This window comes from Dermacentor albipictus, chromosome 3, assembly GCF_038994185.2.
Source record: "Dermacentor albipictus isolate Rhodes 1998 colony chromosome 3, USDA_Dalb.pri_finalv2, whole genome shotgun sequence".
NCBI lineage: Eukaryota > Metazoa > Arthropoda > Arachnida > Ixodida > Ixodidae > Dermacentor > Dermacentor albipictus.
The window spans coordinates 31,065,899-31,086,614 of NC_091823.1; the positions used below are offsets into that span (position 1 = coordinate 31,065,899).

The following is a 20,716-nucleotide window of genomic DNA, read 5'->3' on the forward strand; positions in this document are numbered from 1 at the left end:
CTCAAATATGTTTTTCATTCCGCCTAATTAGATAATTCGTCTTAGTTAATTAATTAGATTATGAAATATAATTATATGAAAAGTGTCAATAAGAAAATTGCAGAGTGCCATGAAAACTCCCGATACAGCTTTCTGTTGCTCAATACCTGCTACACAAAAGTATTTCTTTCCGAGCGTGAAAGAAGCTCGCGAATACACTCAAAACTTCCACGCGACCGGTCGCTCGAGGCACTTTGCGTGTATTCGCGGGCTTCTTTCACGCTCGGAAAAACACTTGTATGCAGCATGTATCCCCCGCCAGCTCTCTTCCTTAAAAAGTATGGTCACTCCTGATTGGGTGTTTTCCAATCAAGGTGTAAGAAAAATACGAGTATCAAAAGGGGAGCAAAATACGGGGACAACCCGTTTTTCCTGCATGAATGAGTTGCTGTCCCTCCAGTTAATTTTGGAGCGTAGCAAGAATGAACACACAGACACGGAAGAGCCTGAGCCGTTACGTATCATTTTAATTTTTCCTAAATTTCAACCCTTACATGGTCGCAATGCAGCCAACGACATGACAAATCATCAACACAAGTTCTTGCACTTCGCGTTTGTACACGTGTATTGCGGTGTTCGACATTCGGTACAGGCAATATGAATTGCACATTCATGTAATATATAGCAATTCAAGAGCCAGTAAGAGCAATCATGCAAATAACAGTGCAAACGCGAGAAAACTGCAACAACTTCGGCGTGACCAGTTGGCCGCTTCTGTCTTTATTTTTATTTTATTTGCTAACTGTATGGGAAAATGGCAGCAGGAAGCTGACCACACAACAGCAAGCAAAAGGAGATACGGAGTTCTTTGTTTTTAGAGAGGCTCAGTTGGTGTCAAAAAATATAGAGGGAAAGCATGATCAACTTCACAGAGAAGCTGGTTCTTTCCAAGATGCACAATCTTTGTTTTACTTGCCCTCACGTAAGTGTTGAGGAGACAGTGAATAGTAAATGCCTCAGTGGTTTCAATATAGCTCATTGTGGCGAACAAAGGAAGGAAAATTTCAAGATCAGACTAAGAAATATACAAAGGGGATTTCTCAGTCTGCTTGATTTGAGCTTCAACATGTGGTGCGCTCTGTACTTTGAAAAGGAAACCGAAATGGACTTTCGTGTGAGATCCATCGACAAAACCTTATAATTTTGTATTCGTGTTCGAAACATCTTGTAAGCTGTCTGTATTTGGCTTCAACGTTAGCATTCGCACGAGGTGCAATCATCATTAGTAAAATGTCATTGCCGACGTGCAATTATTGGTTTCACTCTCGGGTCAAGACCTACCGTCAGTGAGATGGTGTACCTTTAGAATGAAGTAATTTGGAACATATATGTATGCCTTGAGGAGACAGTGTTCTCTCTCTCTCTCTTCCGAAAAAAAAAAAAGATTTAGGTAGGAGAGTTACGTTTTACTTTTCTAGACAGAAGAGGGCAGCGAAGTTAAAGAAAAAAAAACATACACGTGGCATCTGTCACCGTTCGCTTGAGTCAACTTGTGAATGGCACTTGACACTATTCTTCTCAGCGTGAGGTAGTCGTCATTCGAGGATCACGTAGATTCACACTCGTCACAGCTGAGGTCGAGCTAAGGTGAAGAGGGTAGCATTGGCTAAGTGGTCTCGTTCGGTAAATCGCGAGCCGTAGTGAGGAGAGCACGGAGCCGGTTACACCTAAACGAAACGATGAAGCTTGATGAAATAATTACTGAGGTGAAATTTGCCGCAAGTATCTAAGGTAGTCGCCAGCACGGCAGTCGAACCAGCGCGAGAGTAATGAATGACACTTGGATTTCTCCTGACATTACAGTGACTTGACTTGGGACGTACACGTAGCTCCTTACACCAACCGTCTTGAAGCTAACTTATCAGCGCAGATTCGTTAGATGACAATTACGAGATCGCTCCCATTCAACCTTTCTTGGAGATCTTGATTTAATTACCCGTTGGCACTGTCGAAACCAATTTACCCCCTCGAGCGTGGTGCCTAAGTGTTTCCCAGAATTCGTTGCGATTAATCCTATATAACTCACTTAGTGTCGCATGTTATATTTTGAGTTGCTGTAGAGGCGGTAGGTTGCGAAGCGAGTGGGCCACTATATCAACTTCAAAAAAATAAATAAAAACAAAATAAAAATAAAATAAGTCCTCACGTGCTTCCGCGAGCAAGTCTACTTTCAAGACAAGCGATGTTTGCGTACTTCCTGTCATTTCCATGGTGATTAAAACACTTGCGTCTACCTCTTAGTGATCAACAAAGCTGAGCCTCTAGGCATTCTGCTCAGCCGTAGTTTCATCATGGCTAACCTCGGTGGCTTCACTGCAATAGGGGCTGAAGGAAGAACACTCGTGTGTGTTTAATTGCACGTCAAGGAATACCAAGCGGTAAACACTGATCCGGAACCCTTCGCAGTGGCGTCTCTCAAGAGCAGTGTGGCTTTCGGATGTTTAACAATACAAACAAATATATAGATACCATCTGCTCGGCCAGGCCAGCCGTTGGCCACGATGACTATGCAAATGCTCGAGCCTTCATTTGGTATTGTCGAAATATGCGAACCCCGTACCAAGTCCGCCATCGCTAAACTACCACCTCAACTCCAATACTCCGATCTCGCTCCAGGAAAATCTTGGTCGCTTCACCTCATAGCACCGGGAGAAATGCTCTCCCCGCTTCTTGTCTGTAGCACGCCCGTGGAGTACCGGAAGAGGAGGGATACTGGGCGTGAGGTGAGTTCGCAAGAAGGCAAAATAAACAACATCCACCCTCGCAGACAAAGTAGACAGCGTGGAGCGCGAGTCTCAAACTCACATTGGGCCCAGGCCGCATACGTAACACAACGCCCTCAGTAGGCCGCTCTGTGGTGCTTCGATGAAGAGTGTGAGCTTATGGTTCCAGGAGCGCTACAGTGCCACTGAAAGACGTAGAACCAGTAGCGTTTGTCCGGGTGGTAGCTGTCACACTTTTCACACGTACTGCGCGCAAATCAATACCTGCAAGCGTTCCCTCCAATATCAACGCGGCTCTCAAGAATAAAGCGTGGGAACTGGGCCCTGTTTTCTTTTCTTTTTCAAATCAGTCTCTAAGTGACGAAACTGAGAATGAATTTTCTGTCTATTGCACGTTTTAAAACTTCGAATGTCGAGTGAGCGGTGACGCAAATCGCTCCTCGAGTGTTTGAGCGGCCTTTGCGTGTGATCGCTGTTCTAGGAGCCCCTGCTCTCCGAGTTACCCGCTTCCACGCAGTGCAGCTTGTGCACCTGCTGCTTTGCGTTGGAAGAACATGAGGTGTCCTATTCTAGCTAAGCATAATGAACGATATCGATGAGACAGTACTTTGTCAAGGAGCATAAAATGACCGTTTGCGGGACTTTGGCACAGAGAACAAGAGTTAATAGTTCTTCTGCGACATTTTTGCTACAATTTACAATGAGTGCTCAAAACCGAATGCACAAAAACGCTACGCAGGAATTTCATACGAATGAATAGCCCACCATTGACGCAGCTCCTTTTGGTTGTGACAGAAACACAAACCTTTCTGGTATAATATAAGACGAAGAGAGAGAGAAAGAGACAGAGAGCACAGGGAACACGATCACGTGCGCTCACAAGCATCGCACGTGATCACAGCACAGGATCACGCGGCACAGAATGAACAGGAATTAAGGCTAAAACCATTTGTGCAGATTTGTCGCCCTTAAGAATCTTAGCAGCGCTTTCATCACCCACTCTCCTGTCCCTCAGTTTAATGTTTCCATATTTTCTGTTCCGGTTAACCACACTGATCTCATTTTCTTTGTCTCTCTGTCTCTCTTTTCTGCTCTGATGAATCAACGAACAATAGCAATAACACTGTTAGCATTAACAGCGTCTGCTCTTAGCGGGCTTCTATCGATCAGAAAAATATAGAAGCTTTTGAACTCGATGACAACCGATTACCGAAGCTTCGGCTTTGTTTTTGGCCGTCGATGACGTTGTTGCGTCGAGAGCTCAAGAAATCGAAACATTTGTTACCTTTGTACTACATACTACGCGAGAAAGATCGACACTGTCACTTTATCGGCGCTTTCGTCATGTCGTACACGGACGTTGCAAATAACTTACGCACGAACTTGAGAGGTCGGCATAGCTGGGTGGGTTTCTTCAGAAAACGAACGAAACACTGCCGCCACCAAGCGAAGTGGAGCCGCTGTTGCACTATTGCGCCATGATAACTGACACAGCAAAACGACATCACAGTCATGACCATGATAGTCGTCCGGATGTTCATCACCATCAAACCCATCCTTAATAAGTTCTACAGGACAAGTATATCTGGCAAATATATCTAACTGTCTCTGTCCCGCTTTAACCGGGCGCCCTCATCGTATTGAATGGTCGCGTCTCATCAATCTATCAGTCCATCAAATATCCACTGAACACGCTGTCCGCGAGATTACGTGACAACGTTGAGACGCTCTCTGTCATTACGATGCCATTCCGTTTTAGTAAGCAAGCTCAGCAATACACATAGCGAAGGTTTAGTGCGAATGACCGCAACTATAGTTGCGCGGTTACACACTGAAACCTGCCGATGGGATAATCATGGCTACACCGGGTTTTCTCTCACCTCGAAATATAGCGCCGCAAGTAAAGCGTAACAACATCTCACGTTCATCACAGCAAGGAATCCTCCGTTTTGGTTGCTTTAAACAGAAGCGAACGAAACATATTCCACTTATACAGAGTGTTCTAATTATTGTGACGAGAAAAATCACGAGAGATCAGTCAAAACTGCACTCATACAGTTCTGTGTTTGGGGGCAGTTTCGGTCAACCAAACTTTGGTTTGCGCGAGGGCACACTGTATCGTCAGCTTGGTGTTGCGATTCCCGGAGCACCCTAGCGTACAGGTCACGGCGGCGGGTCTGTCTGCGTTGCGCAGGGAGCGCAATCTCCGAAGGATCGAATCCCGTCGGCGGCGTTTTCTTCTATCGGATCCGACGTTGTGCTCCATCCGTCCGTCACTGTCCGCCCACGGCTGCTATCGGCTGAGGAGATCCAGGTTCGCTGCAACGTAGAGAATAGATAGACTTTGACGCTTCCGCTGCCCGCATTGGGCCGAGCCCAGTGCACCAACTCTTCAATGCAAATTTCCTAAACTGAGCGCGAAGCGTTGTTGAACAGGGAAGACGGCGAAGAAAAAAAATATATAAGTATTAACTCGAGGCGGCGTTATTTTGTTACTTAGTTTTAGCGAGGACGTGGAAGACTGGTGCACGCTGGACTAAATCTGTTCGTTCTCGAGTGGAGAAGGTTCCACAGCGCTCACTGGCAAAGCCAGTTGCGGAAATTCGCATACACGCAACGTTTTCGAAACGTGAACGTTTAGTTTATCAAAACTTGAAAATGTCAGATGTTTTGTATACGGTCGCGTACTACAGATTTACTATACTGGCATACAGGCAATGAATGTCATCTATTTCCGCGCTTTCTTAGACGTGATTGCGCGTCAATGTAGTACCCTTCTTTATTCTGCTACCTTTCTACGCTTTAAGGAAATAAGTTCAGCGAGGTGAACGTATACTTCAAAGGGCCAGCCATTTGCGCCTGGATGGAAGCGTGCACTCATCCTGAAACTGCTTTACTTTTCGTATAGATTTGAAATATTGATTTCTTTTGGAATTCCGATACCTTAATTTCTACATCGTAGCTTTTTTAAAAATGAAATGAAGGAAAAAAAGAGGAGGGGAGGCACAACGAGTTGCTCGGACAGTGAGTGGCGCCTCCGAATCTCTTATATTGAAGCGCATCTTTTATGAATCCGTCCTTCGTTTCGCGAGGGTATACGTGACGCACTCCCGATTTCGGATTGTTATTTCGATATAAACGGGAGAACACAGTCAGCGCAACGATGGGAAGGAGATAGACAGGAACGTACCTTGGTAAAACTTGTTGACCTGCATTCCAGGGCAGTCCTGATAGGGGAGAAGGTGAAAAAGTGAACCATAAGTGTTTGGAAGCAGGAATTATTAGATCCTATAGGCGATCCTATAGGTACTCACATAGGAACTAAATACAGCATTCGAAATACGTTGATGACAAAGCGTTTATTTAGAAAGGATGGCGCTTTGTCATGCTTATTGGAGAGAATAAGAGAATTGGACACACACGCGTACACACACACACACACACACACACACGCACACGCACGTATGTATGTATGTATGTATGTATGTATGTATGTATGTATGTATGTATGTATGTATGTATGTATGTATGTATGTATGTATGTATGTATGTATGTATGTATGTATGTATGTATGTATGTATGTATGTATGTATGTATGTATGTACGTATGTATGTACGTATGTATGTATGTATGTATGTATGTATATATATATATATATATATATATATATATATATATATATATAGAGAGAGAGAGAGAGAGAGAGAAGGAAGAAAAATGGCACACGCCATTTTCGTCTGCATTTATCTGATTGCAAAGCGCTAAGGTACCAGCAATTCGAGAGGACATACGCAAATAGTCTTAGAAATGATGCATGAAGAAGGCAGTAGTAATTAAGCGGAGTGTGTGAAAATTGAGAGTAAAGGGCGTCAAGTGGAAGAGGAACAAAGTGTATCAGAACTGATGACGATTTAGGCAACAGAAGGCAAGTTGATGTTCATGTCGCCGCGTGCGTTTTCGAGGTGGCGACTGTCAGTGAGCGATGCTACGTGCTGATCGCCCGTAGTGAAAGATGCATATTTAAAGAACACACGCGCGTAGTCGGTGTCTCACTCTCGAGAAACGTAAATAAGACGAAGAAGAAAAAAAAAGGAATAAGCCCAGCTTCTACAGTTCTTATGAACCGGAATGTATAGATCATTTTTTTTATTATATTGTCGGCGATTTTCTGTTCACCGAAAACTATGTCTAGAAATCCCACTTCAAAATTTAGGATTACCTTTAAACAGCACTACTATTCTCTCCCTTGAAGCAACAGAATGGGGATACAGCCACAGGAACGTATGCCCAGCCATTTATAATTTTCTATGTGGCACAAAAAGAATGCCTTGTTAATAGTTCTTAGTTTCCACAATTGATTAACTTCTACTTCAGTCTACGAAATTCAAAAATATAAAAGCACAAATACACAGTTTAAATCCTTCTAGTATTGTTGTTCAAAAATTTACCTTACCCAAGTATATGTATTTTTAAATAATTTAGTATTCCTATCAACGCAAGGTTTACAATAGTATTGATCACTAGTTTTACTCATGTATTCACAGTTTATTTTTCATCTTGGATTATATATTTGTTTTACTTTTTGTGTTAGTTATTTATTAACCAAATTCTTTTATTCATTCAATCATATTACCACCCGATTCGTGGCCTATGCCCCATAGTGGGTTTGTGCCATATTATGAGGATTCATCATCATCATCATCTTATGCCATGCCCACAATTTGCTGAAACAGTCCGAAGCTCACTCGCGCTGTGGGTGTACGCAGGCGGCAACACTCATGCCGATTGTGCAGCCGTAATGGCGGCTATCCGATGCACGTACACTCCAACAGCGCGTAGTTACTCCAGCGAGCCATTGCCTGCCGCGGAGATCAGTCGACAGTCGTACTCACATCGCTCCTAATATCAATGTTGGTGCGAACGACGCGGCCGTGGAGTGGCTGCGTGGGCCTGAAGTTGTTCCCGAGCGGTGCCTTCGGGTGGAACGCGTCACCCTGCATCAGCTTCCGCGTGGCGAACAGCTGCGCTCCAGAGAGAGAGAGAGAGAGAGTGAGAAGGGGGGGCACAGCGGAGAATCACGTTCAGGGCTCGTTCACATATGAATAAGACACACAAAAACGAAGAAGCTTTTCATCGGATACTCCTACCTGTAATTTTTTATCATACTTGTATGCAGAAAAAAAAAGGAAGAAATGAAAAGAAACCTACAACAACACAAGGGCATTATGGCAGGACGAGTGCAATTGTCTTGCAAATGTATCCTTCTGTGATTGTGTTCTTTCTTCCTTTTTGTAAACAGTTACGATAATATGCACCAACTAGCCCATCAAGGTGTTCTTGTGAAGTATGCCTAAGTACACACAGGAAATAAAGTATTTTGCTCGGCATGCAGGCAGCAAATTTTGACTAGCTTTGCGGCACAGAATAGAAAAGGTATAATGTACTGGACATTTTAGCAAATTTTGTATTTATTTCTTTAGTTTATTTGCATACAATTTGAGGAAAGAAAGAGCATAACATAAATGCATCAAGCTTGCAATAAAAATAGATAACACAGTTGAGAGAGAGAGATAGAGGAAACAGGAGAGAATCAACACTGTAGTTAACCAGAATAAATTTTTCGCTAGGTCTCCTGTTCCAAGCGGAAAAATTAGATGTATGCTGCTTTGTAACAACAACAAAAAAACACACTAATTTTTGAACAGGACTTCTGCGCATCCACTTAAAGTATAGCGCAACGGTTTCGCCCGATATGTAAACTAACACTTAATTAGTTGGTCTCTTTAACGTCAACAGGGTTCACAGTGAACTGCTCAAGTCAGTGCGCACGAGTGTGCCGCGAAACGCCTGTGTACAGCTGGCCACGCTCAAGAATTTCGGCTAAGACGCCGCTTGGCGCCGGATCCTCTCAAGCGGGGCAAGAGAGAGTCATCGAGAGGTAACAGACTTGGGCAAGCGAAGCGCTGAGTAGCGCCGACAAGCGTACCTGTTGGCGCGTCATGTACAGAGGGCGGTTCATCAGGATCCAGGTGACCGTCTCCTCACAGCCAGGCGTCGTGCTCGAACCCTCGTAGGTCATGTAACTGTCCGTGTCAGGAAGCAGGTCGCGGATAGACACCGACTTTACGGCCACGTGGGACCCTGCGAATGCCGGTCGCATGATCACTCCTTTTAGTTTTATTTATTTATTTATTTTTTGCAGGAAGGTGGTATTTGAAGGCCAGACACAGGGCTCCCACAAAGTTGTACGGAAACAGCTACGCACTTGAACAGAGAGCTCTCGAAATTCTCAGTTGTGGACCGCTTATATGCAGCGAATGGTGGGATTGCGATTAGTTTCTCAAACTTTGCCTCACCCCCGCTTTAAACCGCTGCCGTTATCTACAGCCTTTTAGTTCTCTTCGAACATATCCTGTTCTAAAGAAACACTTGTCGTCTGCTCTATGCATTACACGAGCTGCTAAGCTTCGTTTCTTTCTCTTAATATTATCTAGAATACTGGCTGTCCTAGCGTGTTCTCTAATGTATAATGTCACTTTTCTGCCTCTCGAGGTCATGCCTTTCATTCTTCGCCACCATCGCTCTTTGCACGTTCTTTAGCTTCTACTCAAGCTCCTTCGTTATTATCCAAAAGCCACAAAGGTACAGTATTGGTAAAAGGCATCGACTGTACTTTTTCCTTTTCGAGAATGAAGGTAAGCGGCCCATCGTGACTTCAGGTTACCTGCTATAAATCAGAGTTTGCAACTATTGTAGACGACAGTCATCTTTCGTTGGGGACTGCGGGAACCGTTGGAACTACAGTGTGGTCGCAGAGAACGGCCCCACATAGCAATATACCTGTTCCTATCGCATACTTGCCACCCGAGTTCACTCGTTAGGGCGTTGTATACGGCACCTGCTCCTTCATCCAATCCGCAGGTCCAGCGCTGGCCACGGAGACAGATGGCGACTGGGGTCGGTATTCAGTACACTGGTGCGAGAGTAAACTAATTCTGTTTCCTAAGCACTCCGACCTGTTTTTTATTAGTCGGCAAGTCTTCTCGTAATCCACGTCTCTAGAGCCTGTCTCCTCTGGATAAGCGTGCGTACTCCTCCAGAGATTCAAGAGGTCGAAGAGCAATCATGAACTGTGTTGTTGCTTGACATTAGTTTATATTAGCGGCTGTTTGGTTTAGGTTAACGCTGAAGGTTCCCCTATAACGTTGAAGGTAATCCGAATCCCTACACCACGGCATATTTCATAGGCCACTGTGTTGCTTTGGGGCACATAGCTCCCTTCCGATCAAATGAACGTGCAGGCGTCTAATTAGTATTATTGAAAGGCTGTTCTATAGAGGCAGAACGCGCATATAAGATTGTCAGTTAAGATTTGGTCTCGGTTTAGAGATGTACGCAGCAAAGTACGTAAAGAAGCCGGAGCAAAGACCATGGATGGCTACAGGATATTAACGTTTGCTTTTCCACCTGCGCAGATGTGTTCACGTTTTCGTCCCTGTCCTGTAACCTACGCTCGGTGCTCGTTGCCAAACTTGGCTTGGAAACACGAGCACGTACACGCTAGTACGAAACAGAACGAACGCATCACCATTAAAGCCCGGGTGCGTATTAGTTCAGATGGCACTGGACTTCGTGTCTAAGAGCAGCTTTAGTAGCCGAGTCTGAGCAGGAACCTATTAACAGCCGCAAGTGCATCAGAAGATCAAAACGACAAAACTTGGACATAATCTCGGAAGTTGCCTTATCTCTCGCCCACTTCCGTTCATCTTATTAGCTTTCTTTTTTTCGCGCAACGGAACTCTGGAAGGTCAGCGCTATGTTCACTGGCGAACTTCCTCGCCCCTCCTCCGCCCCCCCCCCCTCCCGCCCGTCCCCCTTCCACGTCTCCTCATAGACGGAATGGAGTTCACTCTCAGAAGCACTCGACATCCACGTGCGTTCTCTTAATTGGGACAGCACCGACGCTGCAGCAGGAGACCGGTGCATCGTGATCCGTACGCGAAGCATCCATCTCTTTGCGTTCCTCCGAGACAAGCTACTGCTGGAGGTCGGAGCCCGAAGCTTTATGGGGAAGTGCGAGAAATGAGGATGGAAAAAAACAAGAACAAAAGGGAAGCAAGGAAACGCTGCAAGAAGGCATCTAACGAGCATCTGACGAGAAAAACAAGAAAGAGAAAGAGCGTCGTGGCTTCACATCGTTCCGACGAAGGGACCGACCCGCCTCCCAGCTCGTGGCGCTGCTGTGGCAGCCGCCACCGCCGCTAGCATATCCGGCTGCCGTCCACTCTCATCGATAGGCGCTCGGTTCCCGAAAGGCATCCCGCGCGACCGATTAGAAGGAGGCCTCATTAGCCGCCGATGGATCGGAGCCCAATTACGAGGATTGCCCATCGCCGCTGGAAGAAGCATCTCGCCCGCTCAACACGTGGTTCGCACCGCGCCACCGAATGAACGCCGGACCAACACCAAGGTCTCGGGAGAGGGAGGGGGGTGGGGCGAGAGTTGCATTCTCTACACCTAGCCATACAGCGCTTGCTGCGCAGACGCCGACTCGTTCGCGACGAACCCGTGGCACCACTAAGTGGTGCCCGCAGATGTGGCAAGAGACGCCGTGGCTCTGGGTCAAAAAAGATGTGTGGAGTGGGGAAAGCGGGCTGGAGAGCGCACTCGGTTTTGCGCAATGGGAATTGGATGCGCGAACGTCCGGAAACTGATATTACGACTTTCCCCGAGCTGCACCGAAAGACCTATGAGGAGCACACGCTTGATCCAGGACACGACCCACAGTTTGGGCTTTATGTTGTCCTCCGAGAAAGCGTTTTTCTTTATTTATTTTTGTTGTCGTCCACGAGGAAAAGACCCGGCTCTACTGCCTATATTAGTCGTTTTTACCCAGTTGGGCAAAAAACGGCAACTAACAAAATTAGGAAGCCGCACGACTGTGTCGCCTGCCGGTCACCAATGGTATGTTCCGTAGTTCAGTCGATTTGGCGACAGGCAAGGGCGCACGCAATTTGTGGGTCCAAGCTCATAGAAATTGGCCAGCAGGAAGCAGCCAGTGCCCGGTGTCGTCTGTTCTACACTGCGATTTGGACGCACTGCGATTCAAATTAAGGTTGTGCGCCGATGGAGTTGTGAAATACAGAAAATGTACGTTGTTGTTTTCAGGCGTGAACGCGGCGTTACTGTGCATGTTGATAGCGTAATGGTACGTGTGATCAAATACGACGACGTTCCGCGCAAGCATTTACCAGTGCGAACGTTTTATTTTTTTTCTCTTTCCGTTTCCTCAATTTGCTTCTCCCACTTGTCTGAATCGCAGTGGTTGTTTGAACTAACGGTCAATAAATAGGTTTAACTCTCTTACTGCTCAAGCGTTAAGTGTTAAGTTGACAAAACCACGCATTGTTGGGACCACATGGAATCGTTTGGTAGTGGACAGGCTGCTTATAGGCGGCCGCTGCACTGGGAAGCTAGCCGAGTGTGTGAGCTTGGCGACACGAGGCACTTCGCAGTCTAAAATGAACGTGCTCGTACGTGGTTGTTCAATATAAAAGAAAACACACCACTGCAACTGGAAGGAGGGATCACTTCTGGAAAGAGAGCTCAGACCTCATTCACTCGTACTTGCCGAGAGGCTTTTTGTTCAGCACCGAGCGCTTGAACTAGTGCAAACACGAGAAAAAAAAAAAGAAAAGAAAAGTGTGTAAGTGTAGGCGGGTGAGGGAGCTCTTGAAGATTTCGGACGCAAATCGAAACGTTACGTTTCGTGACGTCCTATCTGAATTTGGAGCTAGAAATAGTCTATGCTTCACTTACTTTTTAATATTTCTTTTTCCCCTTTTTATTGTCGTTTTTCTCCTTTTAAAGTGTCTTAGTGTCGATGGAAAAACTCAAAATGCAACAAAAAAGAAAAACAAAAAGGCTTTTTGACTTTTGTAATGTGATGTGGATTCTTTCACCACTATTGTTGGAGAAACACAAAAGAGGGGGAAAAATATTTGAACTGCGTTAGTAAGTCACCCTTCTACAACGCCAAAAAAATAAATAATTGTTGCCAGTAAGAAGAGGCTCGGTAGGCCAGAATCAACGCAAAAACAAAAGGCGGGTGCACATACTTCGTGCCGCGCCTTGAAGCTCCCGCACCAACTCGACATGACGTCATGCCTTTTAGCGATGTACGCTCGAGCCTAGTCATATATTCATCCCTAATATGCCCTAAAATAATATTTTCTAAAGGGCCTGACAACTAAACTTACCAAGATTCAAGAACTTTTACTAAACGAGGAGAGCCCAAACACAAAAATAAAAGAATTACTTCGAAATTCGTGACGTCACACCGACGTACCGGCGCAGAGACTTCGGAATGAAATTGAAGAAAGAAAAAGAAAACTGAATTTTTTAATTTTTATTTCTTCTAATAATCAACATCTTACCGCGAAATTAACAAGAAATCGAGTTTTGAATGAATACCTAATTGATCTAAACTGATTTTGTGTTTCTTTTCAGTGTAATGAACGTTTACTCAGGGCGCACCGCACTATAGGGAAGGTTAGGACTGAAAAAGCGGTGATTTTGAATTCGCCTCCACCTTACGACAAACAACCAGCAAAAAGCTCCGCGCATAGTATCGACCGCGAAACAATCAAGAGCTGCTTACACGAGTGGACTTAACGTGGAAGCGGGCTTCTTTCCTTTTCATCAATAAAGGTGCGACTTTTTTGCCGCGGTAAAGCCACACTGTCCAGATGACTGCAGGGGCCGAATTCACAAAGCTCCTCATTCATAAGACCTCTTGCGCATAGGCCAGCCACGCCTCCGCAAATATAAAGGACCAGTGCCGTGACTGAAAATTTCTCTTACGAACAAAAGCACCGTAAGACCTTTTGTTTTTGTGAATACAGGGCCCGGAATAGTTTGTTCTCGCACGCGCGCATTGAGCGAGCTCACCAAATTTCGGCCTCACTCGCTATTAGGTCACTCGCACTAGGTCAACAATTAGGTAACTGCCATTAAACGATTTCCTGTTAAAAGTTAACCACACCTGATTTTATGTATTTTCTTGTTGTTAAAGTGTATTTACTCATTCTCGTTTTTGTACTAATTCTCAGTGTTGCTGCTATTTTGAGTTTCATTTGTGTCATCTGCCTTATTTCTTGTGAATTTTTGATGTTATTGTTTACTTGGTTTTTTTGTATGACTTTTTTTTTGTCTAACCCACTCCTGCGATAGCCCCATATAGGGGCTGCGGTATGTACAAATAAAATAAAAATAAATAAATTTGTGCGCGCGACCAGCGCAGGTGGCTGTGGGTTTGACGAAGGGGCAGCCGTCGACTAAGTCACGACGAGAGAACCCGGGTTGCAAGCATGCGATCAGTGTACAGACTGACCTGCTATGCTATCGCGGTCATTTCTTTCTTGCCAGTTTCCCGCATTCCATGGAAAAACAAATGAGAAAAGGTCGCTGCCAGCGCACAGTGCTCGGCGATTGAAACGCGATACCCTTTCCGCCAGGCGGCCGGTGCTTTCATGCACCGCGGCTGACCGCCGGGTGATTGCCGAGAAGCCGAATGCAGTCGCAATGCGTCGCGACGCTCTTCGCTTTCGTGGGACACAAATAGGTACACCAGTTCGGCGTCCGCACCGGCCCACCGCTGCAGCCCAAAGAAGTGCCGGCAGCCGCGCATTCCGTATATCGCGTTTCAATCATCGTTGAGCACTGTGCGTGCGCTGGAAAACCCTGGTCTACGTACGGGGCTCTGTGCCAAAAAACACAATACGCTGCCTCGCTCGTCAGAGACCTGTACAAAAGAGCTCTCCCACTGAAACCGGTGGCAGAAGTCTTGTTCTCGTTTCCAAACACTGGCTCATGCCTATACTATATACGGGAATTGGCCAAGAAGCAGTGGGTTTCACATGCGTTTTTGTTAAGAGTGTAACCAAAATAAAGATTTGCATATCAGGGCGTGGGTGAAAGAAACATTAAATAAATGTAGAAACGAGGAGAAAGCCATAAAGACATTTGAGATAAAATAATTTAACGTAACGAAATAAAACAGAAGCGACGATCGATAATATAAAGATTTCTACGAGGGTAATCGTTTCGTGTCCGTTGTCGCGCGCTCTCACCTTTAAAGGCCAGGTGCAGCAGTTGGCTGGTGAGAAGCCGAAGTTCTACGTTGGCGGAGTCTCGTAGCTGCGAACGAAATAAAAGGAGAGAGGTGCACGCATGAATAAGTACTGTGAGAATGCATATCATTTCAGCCGCTTTCCTGCAAAAGTGAATGCAAAAAGAAAACGAAAGAGAAATAAAAGGCTGACGTGATGGGAGCCAAAATATTTTAGGCACATCTGGCGCCGGTGCCTGATTGATTGCCTGTGTCTGCGTTCGGCCGCCAGCGTAACTGTTCACTGGCTATGGCAATGATTGACAGCACACACACTCGCACACATGCACTAGCACGCACGCACGCAGATCACAAAAGCGCTTGCTGTTCGCAAAGACACACACGTAAATTAACGCTTTACGCCGAGGCCTCCGCAAGAACATAAATTACAAATGCGGCCAACGACGTACTGAAGCGCACGTATCTTTTCCCGAAACCTGACTGTCACTGACAATGAAGAACGTACTTGTTGCTTGTCCTCAACAACACTGTGAACGACAGGCACTGACACTTATGTTAGTGCCAATCAACAAGTCATTGTGCGAAAAAGTGTTACTGGGCCTTAGGCCGAAGCGAAACGACGCATCAAGACTCTCTTTTTTAGCTTCGAGGCTTTGAACGGCTCCTTCGGACACGATCGTTGCATGCATTCGCATCCCGCTATCCAATCTCTTCATCGCTCTTCGAGGCCCTCCTTTTTTCTCGGCTTCCCTTCACTCTGAGCAAAGTGATAGGCTGTAGAGGTGTGTTATCTCGGGACCACTTTTCTGCGTCTACTCAATAAATTATGCCTTCTCTCTATGTCTGTCACTGGTACCAAGAATGTCTTAGCGCTGTTCGAGCAGTGGACCCTCAAAGACCCTGTGGTCTGTACGCAGTACCCTGTGCACAGGGTCCTTGAGTTATTGCAAATAAATAAATAAATAAATAAATAAATAAATAAATAAATAAATAAATAAATAAATAAATAAATAAATAAATAAATAAATAAATAAATAAACAAATAAATAAATAAGTTTGAGGACAACACGGTCGCAGCTGTGCTTGTGCTGAAAGACGTCGACCTGCCGCACTGCAATTCCTTCCTCGAATTCGCCTTCCTAGCATCGTATATTATAGAAAGAAGTTTAATTACAGAGGAATCCGTCGTTATTGTCACGTGTTTTTCCGAATGAAAAGTACACGCATGCGCTCACTGCGCGTGCGTGTACTGTCCTGTGTATTCTTGCTCATTCTATTCTGCGCTCGTCGTTACTTAGCCCGATACGTACAAATATTTCGCTGTAGTAAGTGAAAGACACTGTAAAACAATAAAGAAATATTTCGCTTGAGTCAATAATTTATCAGAGCTCTGACGCTACAGCATTCCATTTTGAACCTGTAAAGCGGCATTATATGTGTTGTGACACATAACCCGAGATATTTTTGTCGTTTAGTCTCTATTTGCTGGCCGTTAACCACAACACTAATAAGAAATGCACATGTGGCCGAAAATGGCCACAGGTGCACGCAGTGCAGTTTGTAAATAGCCGCGTGCTCTACACAAACCTTGTCAGCAATTCATTGAGCTGAATGCCTGTCATTCGAGTGATCGCTCGGCGTATGCCAGCATTTACATTAGCGCCGCATCATAATCATTAGCAAGAAAGCGCGCTGTGTTACTTACAAATTGAATCGTGTGCCGCGGCTGCTACTGACTCAGCAGAAAACTTGCACGATAACTTTTCTTTCTCTTGTAGCTGTATGTTCACTACGTCTCGGACATACAATTTAGTGCTTTGACGATGTTTTCCAGTTATTCCTCGATCGTACCGGTCAAACACACTTTTTCTTCAGGTGTATGAAATAAACGTCTAGATGTTCCTTACGTTGAGCTACACGACGCACGGTTCGTTTAGAATTGCCTCCGGATTGGCCACTAGTAACGTGTCTTCATTTCGCTGTTCGTCAAGTTGTTTTGCTTATGTATCTTTTTTAATTGTTTGTTTTCCAGGCTCGACCACAGCTCTTTTTGTCGTAGCAAAGTGCAAACGTCACGAGAAGATTGCAGCTTGGTCACTTGACAAACAATCCCGGTAACTCAGCACCAGCTTCTTGACCTGGTATGTAACACGACGTTTTTCTTTCATTCTTCTTCTTTGTTGATCACTTTGCAAATAACGTTGTAGCACAGACGATTCTACGTTGTAATAAAGCGACACGGCTTTAAAAATACTGCTTTCATTCTGTCTTGCGCCGGGCGAAGCAGCAGTGTTTGCGGGTAGAAACGTAGAGACGAGCTCCGTGACTAAACGTAACTACGAACAACCGTAGACAGTTTTTCTAATATATCCTGTGTAAGCAGATTGAAAGAAACTGCCACATCCTTTATTGCCAGTGCTCTTTAAACAAAAGTGGTGATTGGGCGCATTTTCTTGGTTATTTCTGGTGACAGTGCGCACTTGTACAAAGATAATACGCTAATAAAACAGTAATTATACTGAAGGCTACTTACAAGGTATATTTACGAGAGCAATTGCAGCGCTGACCGGCATAGCTGAGAGCTGTTGCGACTTCGGGGTGGAGAACGAAAGGCAGACTTTTGGAGCAGACGAAGAGGAACCGAACAGCTTTGTACAGTATGTACAGATAGAGCAGAAAATAGCGTACGTGTAGCGGTAAGAGCACACCAGACCTAGGGGGCGACTGGCGGCGACTCTCTCTTCTAACAATGGGCAGGTTATGCCTTATATGCACCCATGATTGGTAGGATAACGCGGGTTAGGGGCTGACGTCACCCGCGTCGCATTCCTTCTCGTCGCTGAAGAAGTCTTTCATTGCTGGCGCTCGGTGCCAACGGGCCCCTCACTACAACCCGCGGGAAGAGGTCAACAGTTCAATGGAACTTTGAAGGCTCGAACTGTGACACAGAGGCAAAGCCCTCGAGGGGACAAGCACTCAGTGGAAGTTTGAAGCGTAACACAAGGGCAATCACCTTAGAAGAACGCGGTGGGTGGTGGTGGTGGTGGTGGTGAAAAACGCTCATTTGCTCTATTTTACAGTGGTTTTTGCGGTTTCAGATGGAATCTTCCATCTTCTCTTCAAGGACTAGTAAGGCGTGCACGCAGAGCAGCTACCTCAGCGGAGCCCTGGACTAGGGGAACGCGGTGGGAGCGCCCACCGCTTTGATTATTGGCGCGCGGAGTGGCGCAACGGAGCTCTAGCAAGGGCCCGTTCGTCGTCTTCTTCGGGGTGACCGTGTTGATCGTACAGCAGACTCACAACGTATTTAAAAATATGAAAGTATAATTTTTCCTCGCACCATGGTGGCGACGCCTGCGACTTCGCACTTAATAATTGGGAAAGGTTCATTAAAACAGCAACCCAACGGGTGGAACGAGGGAAGATGAACGGCCGACCGCGTCCGAACCAAACCCCGCCTCTCACTCGCGCCAGAGCGGTGACGGCGCTGCTGGGACGTCATTCGTTCCCAGTTGTCCTTTGCAGTACTTCATTTGTTCCTGCAATTATTAGCGCGTTCAAACCACCCGTGCTGCGTTTGCTGCTGCTGATAATAACATACATGGGTCTGCAGTAAAGCACCCGCAGACCAATGTTGTATGCTTCGCTATTACTGGCTCTGTACAGGTCGCTGTATAAGCGCCGCTTCTCGCGCAGTGCGCATTTCCACCGGCTAGGGACGAACGGAGCAAAGCGTGTACCTAGGCGCAGTCCCTAGATTTTTCTCGCGCAACTGACACATGCACGCAGGCGTCGGGCAGAGGCGGCGCAGCTCTCGCGTGCCCTTGACACAAAACGGAGATACGCCTGCAAGGTATCCGCAGACTTCGTAATCGACTCAGTGTGAGCCTCAATTTCTCCTCGAACGTGCAACAAACCAAGAAAAAAAATATAAGCCATTTCATTGTGACGAGGTCGGAAAAGACGCCAAGCTTCTTGACGTAGGCTTTATCTTCAAAAGCAACCTCTGCACGTCATGGTAATTCGGTGTCGAGAGCGTCACGTGGTGATATTGAGGTATCACTCATCCGTGGGTCGGTGCAGTAGCGGAAGCCGCACTGCGGTCTCTATAACGAAAGCTTCAAACGATGGCATAATAGGGGAGAAAATGTGAGAACTAATGGCACTGCGCGTTCTGACAGAAGCGACGGCAAGCACCCTGACCTAACCTTTCCTCACCGAGCAACAACAGCAGCGACAACAATAACAACGACTACAAGCAACCAAGCTTATTTATCCCGTGTGGATTGCGGACAAGTGCGGGGCGAAAGAGGTAAGAATGGTCCATTCGGCCAGCGTCCAGATTTCGGCGAGACACGGTCCTTGCGTGGATAGCGACCACTGGACCAAGGTGACCGGCGTGTGTGCCAGCGGTTTGTGAACAGTATTCCTCCGATGTTTACGACATGAAAGTATGGCTTGTATACAAACAGCACGCCAAGAAGTCGCACTGCATTTGGCACGCATTTTAATTTTGTCGCCTTAAAATTGTATATAATAGGGGATTTCGTTTTCGGAGGAATTCTGGCACGACGCTGTAGCTACGGGTCGACATCGATCCGATAAACCCAGAAAAAAATATGCTGGCTACAAGATTTTTTGTGTAACTGTCCTTTTGATGTCGCAATATGGAACAATTTTTCCAAAATAAATGTTCTAATAGATACTCCGCATCCTGCAGCCGGTAGATTAATTATTTCTTTTTACGTACAACAAACATTGTCAAAGTCGGTACAGTCAATGACAAACAAAACAATTTCTTCGTTCGCACGTATGCAGATTGTAGCTCCTGTGGTAAACCTTCCTCTTAAAAATATAGAGAAGCACAATCTCTGCATAAGAAAAAAGTGTACCGCGAAAATTTAGAGTACATTAGTGTAGGGGGTACTGAATATGATTGATAATGTTCATGGTGCGAAAGCCATGCACGGGGCCAAGCGAGACAGCGTAGAGGTCGTCTCCGGATAAACCTGCGAGTTATTTCTTTTTTTTTAAGCGAAGCTTTATCTGCCTCTTTTTTTCCGGTTTGGCATGCCTGCCTTGCTGCTGGGTTGATCTCTATTTCGTCGGGTATATTTGTTGGCATAAATAGAAAGGTATTTATATCCACAAATATATGAAAGCACCCGTGAAGTGACTTATAGAACCCTTGTGTGCTGACCAAATATGCAAACCTTTGCTCTGCGTAACTAAAAAATTGCTTTCCGAGTAAGACCTGTACATATAATGTCGGCTCACACACTTCTCTAAAGAACACCGATCTGTTAATGGAATGGCGAATTATATTTCGCGGATTCTTTGATTTACTTTATTTTCTTTAATTCAGTCAGTCAGTCCACTGAACGTGTGCCCCTTCTTGGCCAATCCGCCAGAACGGGCATTTGTCCAACTACGATTGCATAAAACTAATCGAACCAAACCAATCCAAACCAGTCTTGTTGCAGCATCAAATAGGCATCACCGCTCACGAGATTCCAACGTATGCGTTGGATCTGCATAACATATTTAAAAAAAAATTAGGTGCATCCAAAGCTTCGTAGACTATTGTTTTCGCATTCCGAACCGATCGATATGCGGCCGCCGCGTGGATTGAACCCACTCTCTCGTACTCGTGCAGAACGACATGGCCGCTCTGCCACGTGGCTGAGTGTTGTAGATTGCACTGCGACGCTTACTCGATGCAATAATAGGAAGCGGTCGGCGAATAATAATAAATTATAAAAGACGAAAGGACAGAGTCGTGCGATCTGTTCCCTGCTCCGTCGGCCCATTTGTGCAGGGCA

General features: G+C 45.7%; 1 protein-coding gene across 2 annotated transcripts in view; it reads right to left on the minus strand.

The window, feature by feature from the left end:
- Nucleotides 1-492: 492 nt before the first annotated feature.
- LOC135909708 (carbonic anhydrase-related protein 10-like) overlaps nt 493-20,716 on the minus strand; it is a 101,022-nt gene continuing 80,798 nt past the window's right edge. The window contains exons 6-10 of one of the 2 annotated variants that reach the window (XM_065441753.1): nt 14,896-14,962; nt 8,751-8,905; nt 7,657-7,785; nt 5,953-5,989; nt 493-5,081 (exon numbers count right to left, since the gene is read on the minus strand). In XM_065441753.1, the coding sequence (XP_065297825.1) occupies nt 5,056-5,081; nt 5,953-5,989; nt 7,657-7,785; nt 8,751-8,905; nt 14,896-14,962 (414 nt within the window). In that variant the 3' untranslated portion in view covers nt 493-5,055. The remainder of the gene's footprint in view (nt 5,082-5,952; nt 5,990-7,656; nt 7,786-8,750; nt 8,906-14,895; nt 14,963-20,716) is intronic. The other variant, XM_065441754.1, reaches the window with a different exon arrangement.